General features: G+C 43.5%; 1 protein-coding gene across 1 annotated transcript in view; it reads right to left on the minus strand.

Moving 5' to 3' along the window:
- SPATA6L (spermatogenesis associated 6 like) overlaps positions 1–10569 on the minus strand; it is a 33086-nt gene extending 22517 nt beyond the window's left edge. Inside the window, exons 1-4 of the mRNA XM_079790088.1 lie at positions 10159–10569; positions 9514–9651; positions 6519–6567; positions 6019–6060 (exon numbers count right to left, since the gene is read on the minus strand). Coding sequence (XP_079646214.1) covers positions 6019–6060; positions 6519–6567; positions 9514–9651; positions 10159–10428 — 499 coding nt within the window. The 5' untranslated portion in view covers positions 10429–10569. The remainder of the gene's footprint in view (positions 1–6018; positions 6061–6518; positions 6568–9513; positions 9652–10158) is intronic.
- Between the last annotated feature and the right edge of the window lie 7221 nt (positions 10570–17790).

Below are 17790 nucleotides of genomic sequence, written 5' to 3' on the forward strand. Positions count from 1 at the left end.
GTATTGCGCAGTGGTTAGAGTGTCAGCCCACAGACTGAAGGGTCACGGTTCGATTCCAGTCCAGGGCACATACCTCAGTTGCAGGCTCAATACCCGGCTCCAGTCGGGGCATGTGTGGGAGGCAACCAATCGAAGTCTCTCTCTCACATCGATGTTTCTCTCTGTGTGTCTCTCCCCTTCCCTTCCACTCTCTCCAAAAATCAGTAGTAAAAATACCCTTGGGTGAGGATTAACAACAACAAAAATACCACACACACACACACACACACACACACACACACACACGCCATCATCTGAGGCAAAAGTTATTTCCTGCTGATGCCTAGTAAGCATCATGACAGAGTATAAAGTCAAACTCTGAATCAGAGAACAGGTGCCCACTAAAATAGCATTTTACATCTGGGCTGAATATATATGACACATTCCAAAGCAGAGGTTTATAGTCAATAAAAGCACCAAGCTCACTGTCAACCAGGATTATGCTGCCCCCCTGTGTTCATTCACTTTTTCCCATCTTTGTAAACTGAAGAACCAGGGTGGAGTCTATTGCTTCTAAGCCAAATCATTGGACCTCTTCCTTCCTTGGCAGCAAAGCTGTATGCAAATCTGAGGTACCTGTATCATTAGTTTAATTATCATAATCTGTCTTCTGACTATAAGTCTGTTTGAAAACAACATGAAAAAGTATAAAACAGTAAAGTAATATATACAGCAAAATGAAAAGTAACCATTCAGCCAATGAAGAACTGGTCCCTATAAAACCAGATGTGGCTCATGTGACCACATCTGGAGAGAGAGAGAGAGAGAGAGAGAGAGAGAGAGAGAGAGAGAGAGAGAGAGAGAGAGAATATGCAAATTAGCCGGGCTCAGGAAGAGGCTGCATCACAACCGGCTCAGGAGGAGCTGCGTGCACAGTTGGGCTGGAGGGAACTGCATGCCGCCCCCAGCCTCAGCGGCCGTGGGGAGGCTGGGCTGGGGACGGGCTGGAGTGGAGACACAACACACAGGGCACCTGCTCCGAGCCTCCATGGCATGGCTGGGAGCAGGCCCCCAGCGGACACACACAGGGGTGGTGGCGTGCTCTGAGCAGCCGCAGCGCAGCTCGGAGAACGCCCCCACCCCAGCGGACACACATCAGGGGGGGCCTCTGTGAGGGAGCTGCAGAGGAAACACCTTTTCTGACCGCTCATTGGCTAAGCTCCCTGTACACCGCCACTCACAATATTCTTGGTAACTTGGGTAATAAGAATCCAAGAAGGTGATCTAGGGTTTTTCCACCTCACTCCTGAAGGAAAAAACGAAGGTCCGCTGCTGGAGGGGCTAAGAAATGTCATATCCTGCTCTAGTCGGTTTGGCTCAGTGGATAGAGCCTCGGCCTGCGGACCGCAGGGTCCGGGTTCGATTCTGATCAAGGGCATGTGCCTAGGTTGCAGGCTCCTCCCTGGCCGGGGCCCAGGTCAGGGCTCATGCAGGAGGCAACCAATCAAAGTGTCCCTCTCACAATGATGTTTCTCTCTGTCTTTCCCTCTGTCTTCCCCGCTCTTTAAAAATCAATGGAAACATATCCTCAGGTGAGAACAAAAAAGAAAAGAAAGAAATGTCATATCCTATGAAAGACACATCTTGAAAATGCCTAAAGAAAGTTGTCATTTTTTCATGGTGAAGGGACTGGAGTCTGTGTTGATGAAAACACCTTGGCGGCTGCAGCGGCCAGCAGTGGCAGCAGCAGCGGGGTGATGGGGGTGGCGCCTTCACCTGATCAGCCCGGTCATCTCCCACAGAGAGAGACCAGACTGCGGCTTAGGCCCGTGCCCCAAGGGGAGGGCTAAGCTGTCAGTAGGACATCCCCTGAGGGCTTGTGGGCTGTGAGAGGGGGCAGGCCAGCCTGAGAGACACTCCACCCCCAGTGCACGAATTTCATGCACCAGGCCTCTAGTTTTTACATAATTATCAAGCATCACGGACTAGCAGATCAAGAGGGTTTATCACTGCCACTCTGTGACTAGTGCCACCTACGTGATACCAGGAAGTGGCACAGTGTAGGGCATATATGCCCTCAATAAACATATGTTAGACAAAGTAATGGATCAGTCTATAATACATCTGAAACTGGGTAAACTTGTTATTTTGAGCAATTCAAATTTAATTGTACTCTGAAATAGAGGGAATGTAGACAAAAGGAAAACAAGTGTATAATAAAGCCTCCATTTTGTATCTGATTAACTTTTGAGTTATAACAGTATGCATATACCCAGATTCAATATTCTCCAGTCATCATAGTTTTAAACAATTCTTGCAACCTTCCCACAGATGGATTTCTGGTCATGTGAAAAACATATGGCAGTCTAAAATATATTTAAATTTAAAAGCAAGTTGCAGAATATATATATTCAACCAAAATGTAATACTAAATATACATATAATAAATACTGGATACATTTAGTATATATATATATAATTTTAGGGTTGTTTGAATATACTAAATGCATTATATATGCTAAATATATCTTGAAGGCCTGAAAAGATATACAACAAATTGTTAATAGTAATTATTTTCAGGAGTTGTTGATGGCTGTGGCTTTTGGCTTTTTATCTTACAAAACTATAGGCCTGGTGCACAAAATTCTTGCACTGGGAGGGGGGAGTCCCTCAGCCCAGCTTGTGCCCCCTTGCAGTCCAGGAGCCCTCGGGGGATGTCCCTCTTGATCTGCTAGTCCGTGATGCTAGATAATTATATAAAAACTATGCAGGCAGTCGGCCGCTGTGCTCGCCAGCAATGAGCCCAGCTTCTGGCTGAGCGGCGCTCCCCCTGTGGGAGCACACTGACCACCGGGGGCAGCTCCTGTGTTGAGGGTCTGCCCCGTGGTGGTCAGTGAGCATCATAGTGACTGCTCGTTCTGCCATTCAGTCTATTTGCATATTAGCCTTTTATTATACAGGATTTGTGTTAATTAAAGGTGTTACAGTGAGAATATTAGGTACTGGGTAGTTTTTCAATTCATGTAAAATTGAATAAGACTAAACTGGGCCTGCTTCTATTTTACTAGCACACTAAAATAAAACTTGTCAGTTAGCAGATTTATGTCTCAACATAAAATTAGGTCAAATAGGAAAAAAATCTTATGGGGGGTAAAAAACACACCTCAATGCCCTGATTTAGGCCTGTCACTTTTAGGGTGAAAAACATTCAGTGAGAATTTCTGAAAAGAAGGTAGGAGACACCTCTGATCTTCCCTCTGTTATGCCTACTTAAGAAAGTAAATGACATTAATAAGAGTGTCTATCCCTAGATCCATGGAGAGTGGGGTTCTTGTCTGTTTTCAGAGCCTGCTTCTGCTAATGAACCAAGAGGCAGACGAAAGAACTACAGACTCCTGGATCCACTCCACTGGGGGCTTTGACCTGCTCCAGGGACAGCAACAGTAGGCAGGCCTATGATCCTCATAAAAACCTCCACAGCTACCTCTGCTTTAGCTGAGGCATCTGCCAGTGAAGTAATGGAAACTTGCTGGGGATTGGTTTACTCCCAGGTTACAAGACATGGTTCAATCTAGTAATTCTGTCCTTTGCAAATATACCAAAATAATTTTTATATAGATGTGAAAGGCAAAGAAAACTAAATGCTCCACAATACCAATTTAAAAACAATTATGACTACAGAAAAATATATTGCTATTGAAAATGACAAACAAGTAAACTATAAGCAAGTAAACAATGCAGAATGAAAGAACAAAACCCAAAATGTTATCTACATACTGTTTATCCTATATAATAAAAGCCTAATATGCGAAGTGTCCAGTCATCTGGTCATCCATTCAACCAATCAAAGCATAATATGCTAATGATATGCTAAGGCTGCTCAACTGCTCGCTATGACATGCACTGACCACCAGGAGGCAGATAGTTGACCTGTTGACCAGTTTCTATGATGTGCACTGACCACCAGGGGGCAGATGCTCCAACCGGTAGGTTAGCTTGCTGCTGGGGTCTGGCAAATTAGGACTGAGTGAGATGGGCCAGACATGCCCTGGAGCCCTCCCGTGGTCCCTCACTGGCTGGCCAACCTCCCACGTCCCTCCCCGGCCCCGATTGTGCACCAGTGGGATCCCTTAGCCTGGCCTGCACCCTCTCGCAATCTGGAACCCCTTGGGGGATGTCAGAGAGCCAGTTTTGACCCTATCCCACAGGCCAGGTGGAGGGACCCCACTGGTGCACAAATTCATGCATTGGGCCTCTAGTAAACCTATTAAAAACACATAAGTAAATTAATGAAGCTTTTTATAGCTATTTAAAATAATGATGTAGAACTAGGTTTTCTCATCATTTGGGAATGCTTTTTATGACAAGGTAAAACTATGAAGATTCTTTCATTTGGGGGAAGGGAAAAGGCAAAAATGTATAATAGCAAAGATCAGAAGAGAATTAGAAATTTTTAGGTATATTCATTCTCTCTCTCTCTCACTCACACACACACACACACACGCACACACACACACACACACACACACACACGACTCTAAAATCACCAGATAATTAGCTACATTGAGAGACTATGTATGAGAACTGATGCAACCAGATGGCAGTTTCTACGCTCTCACTAGCTCAGGTCGCCAGGCATTCAAGACATACCACAAAGCAAAGGCATCATAGAACATTCCCCCCTAAAGCTCCATGATTCTAGTACGGAGGTCACAAATGTTTTCTGTAAAAGTCTAGACAGTAAAGATTTTATTTAATTTTTTGTTTTTTTCTGGGGCGGGGGGCAGAACAGTAAAAATGTTAGGCTTTAAGTATGGTCATAACTATTCAACTCTCACTGCAGTGTGAAAGCAGCTATTGAACAACACTTAAACAAATGGACATGGATGTGTTCCAATAAAACTTTATGAACAATGAAATTTGAATTTAAAAATTTTCACATCACTAAATATTTGTATTTTTTAATTTCTTTCCAACCATTTAAAAATGTAACAACTGAAGATAGTTTGGCAGTTCCTTAAAAAGTTAAGCACGGAGCTACCCAACAATTCCACTCCTAGGTGTATACCCAAGTGAAATGAAAACATGTACTCACCCAACAACTTGTTAATGAATGCTGATAGCAGTATTATTCATAATATTCAAAATGTAGGAACAACCCAGTGTTCATCAACTGATGAATGGGTAAGCAAACTTATCCATATAAAAGAATAGAATTGTATATGTGATATATCGACATAAAATAATATTATTCTACCATAAAAAGGAATTACTGATATATTTTATAGCATGGATAAACTTTGAAGCATGCTACCTGAAAGAAGCCAGACATAAAAGACCATATGTTGTCTGGCTCCATTTACATGAAATATCCAGAATAGGCAAATGGATAGAGACAGAACGTAGATTAATGGTGGCCAGAGGCTATGGGGAGGAAGGAATAATGAGTGACTGCTAATGAGTATGGGGTCTGTTTCCAGGTAATAAAACTTTCTGGAATTAGATAGTGATCATGTTTGTACTACCTTATAAGCATACTAAAACAACTGTATTGTATTTAAAATGGTAAATTTTATAGTATATGAATAAACTCAATTTTAAAAGTGTAGAGATTTAGCTCATGAGCCATACGAAACAGTGCAGCTGGATTTGCCAACCCTGTTGTAGCAACTGGTAGAGAAGATGGCTTTGGGCTTTACATACATACACACCCACACACTCCACAATTAAAATATAGTCAAAGGCAAAAACTTGAAAGAAGCTAAGCCAGGATGGAAAAAAAAAGTATTTTATAATAATTAAAGTTATTAAAAAATGGAAAGTGAAAAACCCACCAAACCCATAAAGTTACTCTTCTAGAAGAGGACAAAATGAAACAGACTGGTGGTTGAGGGGGAGGGGGGGGCAGGGGGAAATAGTGAGTATTATATAAGGGACAACTTTTAAATACCAGTCCTCATTGTGTCATGCCAAAATCCTTTTAAACTTAAAAAAAAAAAAAAAAAAGCTAATTTAGAAATGCATTTACTGGCACATTACCTGGAGGCACTAGCTGTATTAATTCAAACCTGGTTAAAATGCCTAAAAAAGAAAATATTAGATTTTAATACTTTAGAAAATTGCCAGAATTTTTCATTAATTGCTAGGTTTAAAACTGCTATAACAATCCATTTAATTCCCATTTAATTTAAACAGCACCATGGTTAGGCGTAATTAACCAGCTTTGAATTCTCAACAGTGGAATTAAATGGGAATTAAATATATTGTTATTTTTAAAAAATAAAATAAAAAATAAACAAGTTGAATTGTACCTTCTAGTATATCCCATCTATATCTAGAAAAGAATTTGTAATCAAATAAAAAATGTGATTCAAATTTCACAGACTCTCTTGAATATTAACATAGATCAAACATGGAAGTATCACAACTTAGAAAATAGTAGAATTTTATATCTGTGAATTATAGACGCACAATATAATAGTCTTTCTCTTTTTTTTGCGGGGGGAGGGAGGAGTTGGGAAGGGATAGAGAGTACTTACTTTCTAAAATGTCTGCTACAGCTCCAGGATCTATTGCATTTTCAAATAACTGCAGGGGGAAAAATGAAGAAAATAAATTTTCAAAGTTTCATTAATATATACTTATAGAAATTACAGATTACATTCTTCCAAATAATTAACACACATCAAATCCAGCCATATAATATTTTAGGATTCAGCAGAAATACCTTTAACAGGTATGCGGTTAAAAGTTCAACAAATGACTATAGGATAAATGAATGAGAATTAGCAAAACAATACCAAGTGCCAGGAAAATCTAAGTTAGCTGAATGTACCACATGCTCAAAATGTCATCAACTTGACCTAGCCCTACAGTTTGTTGCTAAAAGCATATCTGGCATCAACCTCAAAGAGTGTTGAATACCTAAAACACAATCTGCATACCACAGATATTCATAAAAAAATGTTAACTGAATGAATGACTTACCTTGTCAAGGATTTGGTTGTGCTAAAAAAACAACAACACATAAATAAAAATTCTAACTATGTGAATCACAAAAAGAAAGCTACGTGCTAGTAGCTACATTCCCACAAAATTCAAAAATAACTAGAGAGAGGGAAAGCCTCATAAGTTAAGTGTATCATGAAGCACAAGAAAATAACTGTGATACCTGTCTAGCCAATGCCAAGTCTGCATATTTCGTCCTTCACATTAAAAGAGCCTGGGATAGGACTGAAATAAAAGGCATACTATTTCCCTCTCCCTGAATTATAGTGCACTATAAAAAATAAAAAATAAAGCTTTCAGCAGAGTTTAATTTCAGGTTTTAAAGTTCTGATTGAAATAGTGTTTAAACCTATGCATGGTTAAACTCTGCTCTTAATTCAAAACTAGATCTGTTTTAACTATAAAAATGAGGCTCTCCCCTGTAATTTTTGTGTTACTGACTTGGATTTACCAAGCATATTTGGGTGATTCCCCCCCCCCCCCCCACCACCACCACCACCACCACCTTAAACTATTTTAGCCCTTCACTTCATCTATGTCTAAGGATATCCTCAAGTATGATCTTAGGGAGTAAATGACCAACATGAACTGTTCAAACACAATAGCTCATGCAGTCTTTAGGAGTAATTTGTTTATCCAAATGCTTTAGAACATTCAATTCTGAATAACACAGAAGGTCCAAGGAGAAAGGGTTTTCTCTACTTGCTGCAAGCATTTACATTTAGAGAATGGAACAGACGCAAGTCCTTGCAACAAAAGAATGGAACAGGTACAGCCAAAACTGGAGCAAACTGAAAGAAAGCTGGAATATGAACCCAAACAGCTCACACAAGAGGGCAATTTTCAAAATTTAAAGAAAAGCATTTTAAAAACAAAATAAAGCATTTATTTAATTAAAATTTATAAGATGAAAAATATTTCATGGTATGTCTGACTAGTAATCTCATAAGCACAGCTTTGCAACAGAGCAATAGTGGCCTCCAGAATGTCACTCTGAGGCTCACTCTCCTCTTCTACAAGTCAAGGAGGTTGGACTAAATGATCTTCAAAGTCATTTACAAATTTATCACTCTGTGTTTCTATGACTTTGTATCCTTGGGCTTCTTACCAAAAAAAGATTTAAAAAATATTTTATAGAAGCAAACTTAAAATTGATAACATAAGGACATTCTTGGGAGGTGGGGGGGGGGGGTGAGAAATAGACTGGATTTCTACCACCCACTTTTTACCACTACTAACATTTAAATGGTAGACGTGGGCGTCTTTGGATTCTAATTGTATGTTCTAAGGTAATATCCATTTGTTCCTCTTCTCTATCATCCAACCAGTTTTGTAGACTCTATTTAAATTAATACTGTAATGTATTAAAATATTACATACAACTCTAGCCCTTTAGGCAATCAATCCTCATCTCCTCTCGTATTCTCATGTCAAAATAGGTCATTTTCTGGGCACCACCATCCATACCTTTAAAAGTGATAGACTACCTGGAGCCTTCCCATACTCATCTTCTTCCCCCAAAGAACCACCTCAGTGATATTGTTTGGGGCAAAACCATCAGATTTATCAAGGTTCAATGAATCAGATTGATTAATTTCCAAATTCCAAAACAAAAACTTCAAAGGACTGTGATTGTGTAGTAATAAAATTAATATTTCAAAGTAGGGGAAAGATTGGTAATGTTCTTGATTATCTATAAAATAAAAGTATAATTAGACCTAATTAGACCAGACAGCCGAACAACCTTCCAGATGAAGCTGCCATGGTGGGGGCTGAGGCAGAGGTGGTTAGGGGCAATCAGGCAGACAGGCGAGTGGTTAAGAGCCAGCGGTCCCGGATTGCAAGTGGGATGTCCGACTGCCGGTTAGGCTGCAGAGATTGGGCCTAAACCAGCAGTTGGACATCCCCCAAGGGGTCCCGGGTTTCGAGAGGGTGCAGGCGGGGCTGAGGGACACCCCCCCACCCCCGTGCACGAATTTCGTGCACCGGGCCTCTAGTTTATATCATAATCATAAATAAACCAGGTATGGCCTAAGAAAACTCAAGTCTGAGGAGCCTTTTTGTTTTGTTATAGGATTTCAGATACAGGATATAACTAATTTGGTTATAGTTTTTCTTTTTTCTTTTTTTTTTTTTTTGAGTTAAAAACAGTTTGTTTCTAAGGTCCACTAGTTTATTGATTATCCCTGTCGTAAATGCCATGCAACTGCCTCTAACATCTCCGAGAACATTCAGAAACTGCTCTCTCTGCTCCAGTTAGAAAATGCCATGGGAGTTCCCAGAATAGAAAACGTCATTGACCAGGGTGGTTAGCACTAGGTTGTTAGAACTTGGCTCTGGCCTGGGCTGCAAAAGCAAGTCTTCCAACTAATGGTTCTGCCCCGTGCTCAGGGGCCTTCTAGTAATGTTTTAAAAGGAAATTTACAAAATAACTTTATAAGAACTGTGTCCTTTATGAGAACCACTAAATGATCTTCAGACAGCAACATTTAAATGTCTATTTAGCAGTGAGAAAGTCAAGATCACCTTTTGAAATCTCATTCTCTGCTGAATCATAATAGGGAACACAGAGGGAAAGCAGTTTGTCTCCAGGTACTGATTCAGGAGGTAAACCCCAAGGTACACATCTTGCTTGTCAGGAAGGAACACCCCTGGGCAGGAAATCTTAAAAAGAAAAAAAAGAAAAAAAGGAAAAAATAGAGAACAGGGTTGGTTTGCTTTTAAACGAGACTCTCTTTTCCCTAACCAACCACAGACAATGTCAAAGTTCCCCCCCACTACCGCACCCCCTGATATGTACCCCCCAGAACACCCTCCCACTCCTCCACTTCTTCAAATTGGAATTCCAGTTTCATCCCACGTCTCCGCCAGGTGTCACAATCGTCCTCTCGCGCCTTCCTCTCCCCGCCCCTCCGGGATCGCCGTGCGGAAGCGGAAGAGGCTGCAGGGCCGGGGAGCCTGCTCGTCGGCCGTCTGGGTTCTAGGGTCCGGGCCGCCCGCCGCGATGCCGAGCCCCCGGAGGAACGTGGAGGTTCGCGCCCTGGGCGTCTCTGCCTCGAGCAGCAGCAGCAGCCCCAGCAGCCCGGCCCACGGCGGCGGCGGCGGCGGCGGCAGCAGCAGGTTCGAGTTCCAGTCCCTGCTCGGCGGCCGCGCGTCGGGCGCGGACCCCACCTGCGCCCGGCTCCGCGTGTCCGACAGCCCGGTGCACCGGCGCGGCTCCTTCCCGCTGGCGGGAGCCGTCCCCGCGCAGGCGCCCCCGCCCCCGCTGCCCGAGGAGGACCGCATGGACCTCAACCCGTCCTTCCTGGCCATCGCCCTGCGCTCCCTGCTCGCCATCGACCTGTGGCTGTCCAAGAAGCTGGGGGTGTGCGCGGGGGAGAGCTCGTCCTGGGGCAGCGTGCGGCCCCTGATGAAGCTGCTGGAGATCTCCGGACACGGCATCCCCTGGCTGCTGGGCACCCTCTACTGCCTGTCCAGGAGCGACAGCTGGGCCGGGCGCGAGGTGCTGATGAACCTGCTCTTCGCTCTGCTTTTGGACCTGCTGCTGGTGGCCCTGCTCAAGGGGCTGGTCCGCAGGCGTCGCCCCGCCCACAACCAGATGGACATGTTTGTCACCCTCTCGGTGGACAAGTACTCCTTTCCCTCGGGCCATGCCACCAGGGCCGCCCTGGTGTCGCGGTTCATCTTGAACCACCTGGTGCTGGCCATTCCACTGAGGGTGCTGGTGGTACTGTGGGCCTTTATCTTGGGCCTCTCCAGGGTCATGCTGGGGCGACACAATGTCACCGACGTGGCTTTTGGCTTTTTTCTGGGCTACATGCAGTATAGCATCGTGGACTACTGCTGGCTGTCACCGCACAATGCTCCAGTCCTCTTTGTACTGTGGAGCCAACAGTGACACCGTCTCATTCATTATGGCACCAGGAGAGCTAAATGTTTCCACATGCGATCATGCTGACATAACCCAGCAGCCATCCTGCTTGACATAAACCAGCAGCCATACCGCTTGTCCCTCGTAGGACATTTCAGGCTTCCTTTGGAATTTTAGGTGTCCCTCTTGATGGGTTGCGAGGCTGAAGCCACATGCTGGCCATTACTGATCACAGCCATATTGCAGAAAGGAAAAAAAAAAAAAAATCCCACTATTATACATTCAACAACTGTTTGTATCTCCAGGACAACTGGAAAGAAACCAAGCTGGGGTGACTGTAATGTTGCTGTTTTTTCAAAATTGACATCAGAAAAATTGTATTTTGTAGTGATCCTGTACGTCAATATATCACTTGTAAACTGAACTTGGAAAAAAGAAACAGGATCTTCATTCTGTGAATATACAGGCAGATAAGCTGCATACTAATCATAGTTCATAGTTATTTGAGAGTCTAAGACGTAGCTTTTTCTAGCTTATTCTCTGAAGATCTGTTATCACAGCTGGGGAGAGTTCCTCTTAATCTTGATTTTCTTGGTAAGCATTTTTAGTTTATTGTCTCTTCCATCTTTGTGGACTTGGTAGTGAGAAGAGAGATTATAGTACATATCTTTCTTTTACCTCTTCAAAAGGTCTTTAAATTTATATTTAGTTCCCACTATTCTCTAATATTATCTTTTAGCATTCAGAGGACAAGCCAAGAACTTACTTGAAGAAGATACACTTAAAGAGGGGCGTATCTATAGTCTCTAGAAAAAAAGGAAGGATAGAACAACGGCCTTACGCAGAAAAGATAAGCTACTGAGGAGGTCAGGGGAATTGAGAGTTTGGGGGTCGCTAACCACATACTACTAGTATGTCAATGGACCAATATGGCGAGATATGGGGCCCTGCTACCTGTCATCTCTACTGAATAAAAAAAAAAATGCTCCTCCACTGAGGTAATAAAACGGGAAAATAATGTGATTCTTTGCAATGCAAAAGTGTGAGCTTTTTCATATATACCACAAGGATGACCTTGTGTATTAATAGTTTCTCATATGGAATTCTGTTTCCCTATACACAGCACACTTTAAGTAACAGTAGTTCATTTGAGATTAATCAGGGGAGTCTGCTGCTATACAAGATACAACTAACTCCTAAATTTACATTTACATTGACCTTTACATTTAAAGCAGTTTATTCATGGTGCCTCCCCCAAATCATAAGAACAAAGACCACCAAATGTAGAGTGGACTCTGCTCATTATTCTTTGACCATGAAAAACTGTAAGGGTAAGCTTTAAATGCTTCTCTACTTAAAAATAAGAAACTTTAAGAACCTTTGACCAGTTGTTTTGACATTTATAAATAGAAATGGATTATAACCTTTGATCTGTCGTATACTAGTAGAGGTGCACATAGGAATCTGGAGAATGGCTGTGACAAGTAGTCTATGATTGGGTGGAAACAAATTTTCTGAGTGTGAGAGGCATACCGAGAGAGGAATAGCTACTCTTCAAAATAAAAGAATAGCTTTTTCAAATAAAATCATTTTCATTCCCGCAACATCTTGAACACAGACTACCTCTTCACTTGCTGAATCAAACTGAAGCAGTAAGTAGTTTGCTTTGTCGTTTAATCTTAGAGGGATCCTTTATTTTAATGGTAACAATATTGAGGCCAGATATTTGGAAGTATGGCGTTTCTTGCAGTGTCCACAAGTCTGAATATTAGAGGCTCAAAATTAGGCTTACCTTCTAGTTACTAGCTATATATAGTTCTGGAATTCCCTATCTTAGTTGCTGGGGCCTAGTTTGCTGGCTTTAAAGCACAGATCAATTCACCCTGTTTTTGGAGGATCCTAAGTACCGTAGGGTAGAAAACTGATTTCACTGTTAATTGTATACTGAGGAATGCCTTTTAAAAATGAAAATAAAATTAACCAATAATATTGAATGAAATGAAAGTGTTTAATTTTTGCCTTGATGAAGAGGAAGACTGATTTATCACTCAGCTTCTCAAGAATTCCTTCACCTTACTACACACTTTGAGAGCTCGAAATTGATATTGCAAGGCTGATATAGCCTGGTTCTATTTGCTGTCAAAGTGGAACATCCAGGAAATTCTGCTCTTTATTTTGTATCTGCGTGTATAATGAAACTGCATTTGTCAATTGTATAGAGACTAACCATATTTTCCATAGCCATACCCTGTGTGGTATTTTTGCTTGTAATCATGGTCAGGAGAGAAGCCCCTACAGTTAGGAGGCAAAGCTGCAGGACAGCCTGTCACTACAGATGGAAGGATCGGAAAATGGGAACTGAAATAAGAGGAATGACTAACCCCAAATAGGAACAATGGAGTCACTCTGCCACAGTATCTCACTTAAGCAAGATTCAGTGGATAATTATAAAACAGTTGATTGATTTCCCCTTTGGAATGAGCAAACCAGAGCTAATAGGGGAAATAGCTTTGAAATATTTTATTGGTTCCTAGAAGTGAAAAATTATCAGGAAGTGATGAGGCTTTATAAAATAAAATTCTAACCTGGTTATTTAAAAGAGATTTTTAAACCTTTCCCAAATATTTATCCTGCAAATAAAGTAAAATAAAATAAAATACTCCTTGGACTTAATACAGGGTTATTTTTAAAGAACAGAAAATTGCAAGCATATGAGCCTAACCAGCGGTTAAGGACAACAGGGGGGTGGGGGCATGTGTGGGGAGGGGTGTGGGATGGGAATGGGGGGATGAGGACAAATATGTGATACCTTAATAAAGAAATTAAAAAAATAAATAAAAAAATAATAAAGAAAGAAAGAAAGAACAGAAAATTTCAGGATAAAGCTAAGAAACAAGTTGGCTTTAAGGGGGAGGAAAGTGGGAAGAGGTTGAGCTGAAGTAAAGATTAGGAAGTCAGGGAATACCAGTGTAGAAAATCGTAGGGACAGAGTACTATTTGTTCCAAAAGATAATGATGTCTGTGTGGTGAATGGGAGGGGGTGGTGAGAATGACCAGGGACCATTTCAGAACCTGGGGGAAGAGTATGATTTTGGGGCAAGGGGAGGGAGGTTCGTTGATCTTTCTTACCGCCCGGATCTGCAACTCCACCACCACCTCCAGAGGCATCGTTCCCTGCGTGGGCGAAAGGACCGGAATGAAAAGATCCTTTCGTGTTGAGCCTAGGACCGATCTTTCTTAGTTTAGTTCAATCCCTGGGGCAAATGTCCCCAGCAGCTTCCCCAGCCCCCACCCCTCCTACCCCCATCTGTTCCCCAGTGCCCAGGTTCCCTCCCACCCGGACGGGTCTCACACAGCCGGAGCTGGAGCTTAGGCTTCCAGAAGGCGGAAGCGTCGCGTTGCCATGGAAACTCAAACGCGCAACCTTCCACCTTAGAACGCCAGCGAGGTCTAAGGCGCAGGCGTGCACGTCCTCAATGCTCAGCTAGGAAAGCCCGGTCCCGAGGTCCGCTGGCCAGACTGTACGCTAGAGGGAGAGAATGACCAGGTACTGAGGTGGTAGCCAGGTGGCGAGATGCTAAGGGCCCTGGTTCCCTTTACACCAAATGTTGACAGTGTCCGTCTAAAAATGGATGTGGCCCTGGCCGGTGAGCGTGGGCACGTGTACCGTAAGGTCGACGGTTTGATTCCAGGTCAAGGGCACTTATCTGGGTTGGAAATTCATTCCCGGCCCCTGTCGGGGTGTTTGTGTGGGAGGAAACCAATCCATATGTCTCTCTCACATAGATGTTTCAGTTAACATAGTAGCCTGTCCCTAAAGGTACTCTCTTGTTTATGAAATGTTATGTCCTCATGTTTGGTTCGGAAAGCACACACTGTCAGTAAGAAATTCAACGTGTGCTATTTAGAAATATAAGGATAATTTTTAAAGAGGTTTTAAAAAAGTTAGGTATCCCGCTTTAGCCACAATAGAAATTGTCAGTCTCTCTTTTGGGGGTTTAGTTAACCTAATGCAAGTAATGAATTATATTATCTCCCAATGGGTAGTTACTATAGTTGCCAACCAGGCTTACACTGCAAAAATCCTCAGTGGTGGCAGGCAGGGCAAGAGTTATTAACCAGTAGGGAAAATTGCATTTCCTCCCCTCCCCCGCCCCCCTCCCCCATTCACTGTATTTAACAAATAAAAATGAAGGGAATGGCTGCTTCTAGCAAATTGGAAAAATCTGGTAGGGCCAATGCTGACTCTAAAAATATTTAATTGTGATGAGTCATTTATTATTAATATTTTGTATTGGAGATTTATATAATTGCAAAATGCAAGTGCAAAAAGATGTCTTGAGACAAAAATTAGGTATTCATTTGGTAGTTGGAGTTCCTTTCCCTGGAAGGGAAAAACTGAGTATGATGAAGAAGGGTATATTGTGTCCTTATCCAGTCCTGGGTGCTCTGTCTACATATCAAAAGGTACATAAGTGGGTGGTTGGCTCCCTACAGTATCCAGAGCACTGATTTGTCAGCTCATAACAGCTTGCTGGCACCCAGTCTAGTACAGTGATATATGAGGAATGGACCTGTGTTGACCCTTACAAGTGAGTCATCACCAACACCAAAGCTAAGACATCAAGGAGAGTGAGAGTCAAACAAATGAATAAGTAAGTGGTCAGAGACAAAATGGGATGAATCAGTCTTTATTGAGAACCTACAAAGTGCTAGACACATTGCATATGCATAATTCATTTAACCCCCACAATAACTCTTTGAGGAAGATATTATCCCTATTTTATAGATGCAGAATCTGTAGAATGAGATCAGATGGCCTTTTGCCCAAGGCCACACAGCTAACTACAGGAAAGCAGCCACACTTGAATCCAGGTGTATCCTGCCATGTCACTGTCCCTATAACACAGACTTTCTAGAGACACTATGTCCCATGTTATGCTCTTCTTAGACTTAACTGGACTCTCCTTGCTTAACTGAACTCTCCTGGATAAAACTGGGCTCTTCTTGCTTGACTTCTAGGACATAGCCCTCTTCTGGTTTCCCTCCAGCTCCTTGGCTATTCTTCCTGTCTCTGTTCATCCTCCTCTACCTCCCTAAGCAACATTTCTAGATCCTTTTCTTTCCTCACAATACTCTTTATCTAGGATGTCATCCACTGTATGTATGGATTAGCATAGGCACACAGATTTACATATCCCACCCAGGCCACTCTCCCTGACAAGGTGGAATCTCATGATTACAAATATATATATATATATATATATATATATATATATATATATATATTTAATTTCTTTATTGATTAAGGTGTCACATATTTGTCCTCATCCCCCCATTCCCATCCCACACCCCTCCCCACGGATGCCCCAACCCCCTGTTGAACTTAACCATTGGTTAGGCTCATAAGCATGCACACAAGTCCTTTGGTTGATCTCTCCCCCCTCCCCCCACCCTCCCCTATCCTCCCTCTGAGGCCCGATAGTCCGATCTATGCCTCCTTGTTTCTGGTTCTGTTCTTGTTCATCAGTCTATGTTGTTCATCATTTCCCCTAGATGAGCGAGATCATGTGTCACTAGAGATATACTTATATGAACTGAATGTGAGATGAGCAATAATAGTTATGCTGACAGTCAAATGAATCAGTCTGTAGTGAGTTTCTTTCTGGACCAACAGTTCTTTTGAGACCCAATATCAATGTCCACCAGTTCCTTATGTGTACATGTCGGCACTGACCCCTCTGCTCTGGATGGTGGGCAAATGGTGGTAATGCAGGTTCGATTCCCTCTGGTTGGGTCTTGGCCGGACCCAGGGGCACGGCTTCATCCGGACCCAGGGGCACGTGGCCTCACCCGGACCCAGGGGGTGCGTGGCCTCACCTGGACCCAGGTGCGCGCGGCTTCCCCCGGACCCGGGACCCAGCGTCACCCGGATCCAGGGGCACATGGCCTCACCTGGACCCGGGATCCAGCTTCACCCGGACCCAGGGGCGCGTGGCCTCTCCCAGACCCAGGGGCGCGTGGCCTCACCCGGATCCAGGGGCACATGGCCTCACCCGGACCCGGGATCTAGCTTCCCCCGGACCCAGGGGCGCGTGGCCTCACCCGGACCCAGGGGCGCGTGGCCTCTCCCAGACCCAGGGGCGCGTGGCCTCACCCGGACCTAGGTGTGTGCGGCCTCACCCGGACCCGGGACCCAGCCTCACCCGGATCCAGGGGCATATGGCCTCACCCGGACCCGGGATCCAGCTTCACCTGGACCCAGGGGCACGTGGCCTTACCCGAACCCGGGGGCGCGTGGCCTCACCCGGACCCAGGATCTAGCTTCCCCCGGACCCAGGGGTGCGTGGCCTCACCCGGACCCAGGGGCGCGTGGCCTCTCCCAGACCCAGGGTCGCGTGGCCTCACCCGGGTCCAGGGGCCCACGGCCTCTATATACATATATTTAAATTTAAATGAACTAAAACTAAATTTAATTTAAAATTCAATTCTCCACTCCCACTAGTCACATTTTAAAAAAGTATCTTTATTGATTTCAGAGAGGAAGGGAGAGGGAAAGACAGAAACATCAATGATGAGAGAGAATCACTGACTTGCTGCCTCCTGCATACCCCACACTGGGGATTGAGCCTGCAACCCAGACACCGGGCATGTGCCCTGGCTGGGAATCAAACCGTGACCTCCTGGTTCATAGGCAGATGCTCAACCACTGAGCCATGCCAGCCAGGCTCACTAGTCACATTTTAAAGTGTTCAATGGCTACATGTAGCTAGGGGCTATTGTATTGGATAGTGCAAGAAGAATTATTTCCATCATCACAGAAACTTCTATTGAGCAGAATTGTTCTAGAGCTAACTTCACTTAAAGGAAATGTGGGGGATAAAGAAACTTGTTAGTGACACGAGGAAGCAAACAGACATATCGAGAATGTG

Source organism: Cnephaeus nilssonii, assembly GCF_951640355.1.
Source record: "Cnephaeus nilssonii genome assembly, chromosome: 14".
NCBI lineage: Eukaryota > Metazoa > Chordata > Mammalia > Chiroptera > Vespertilionidae > Cnephaeus > Cnephaeus nilssonii.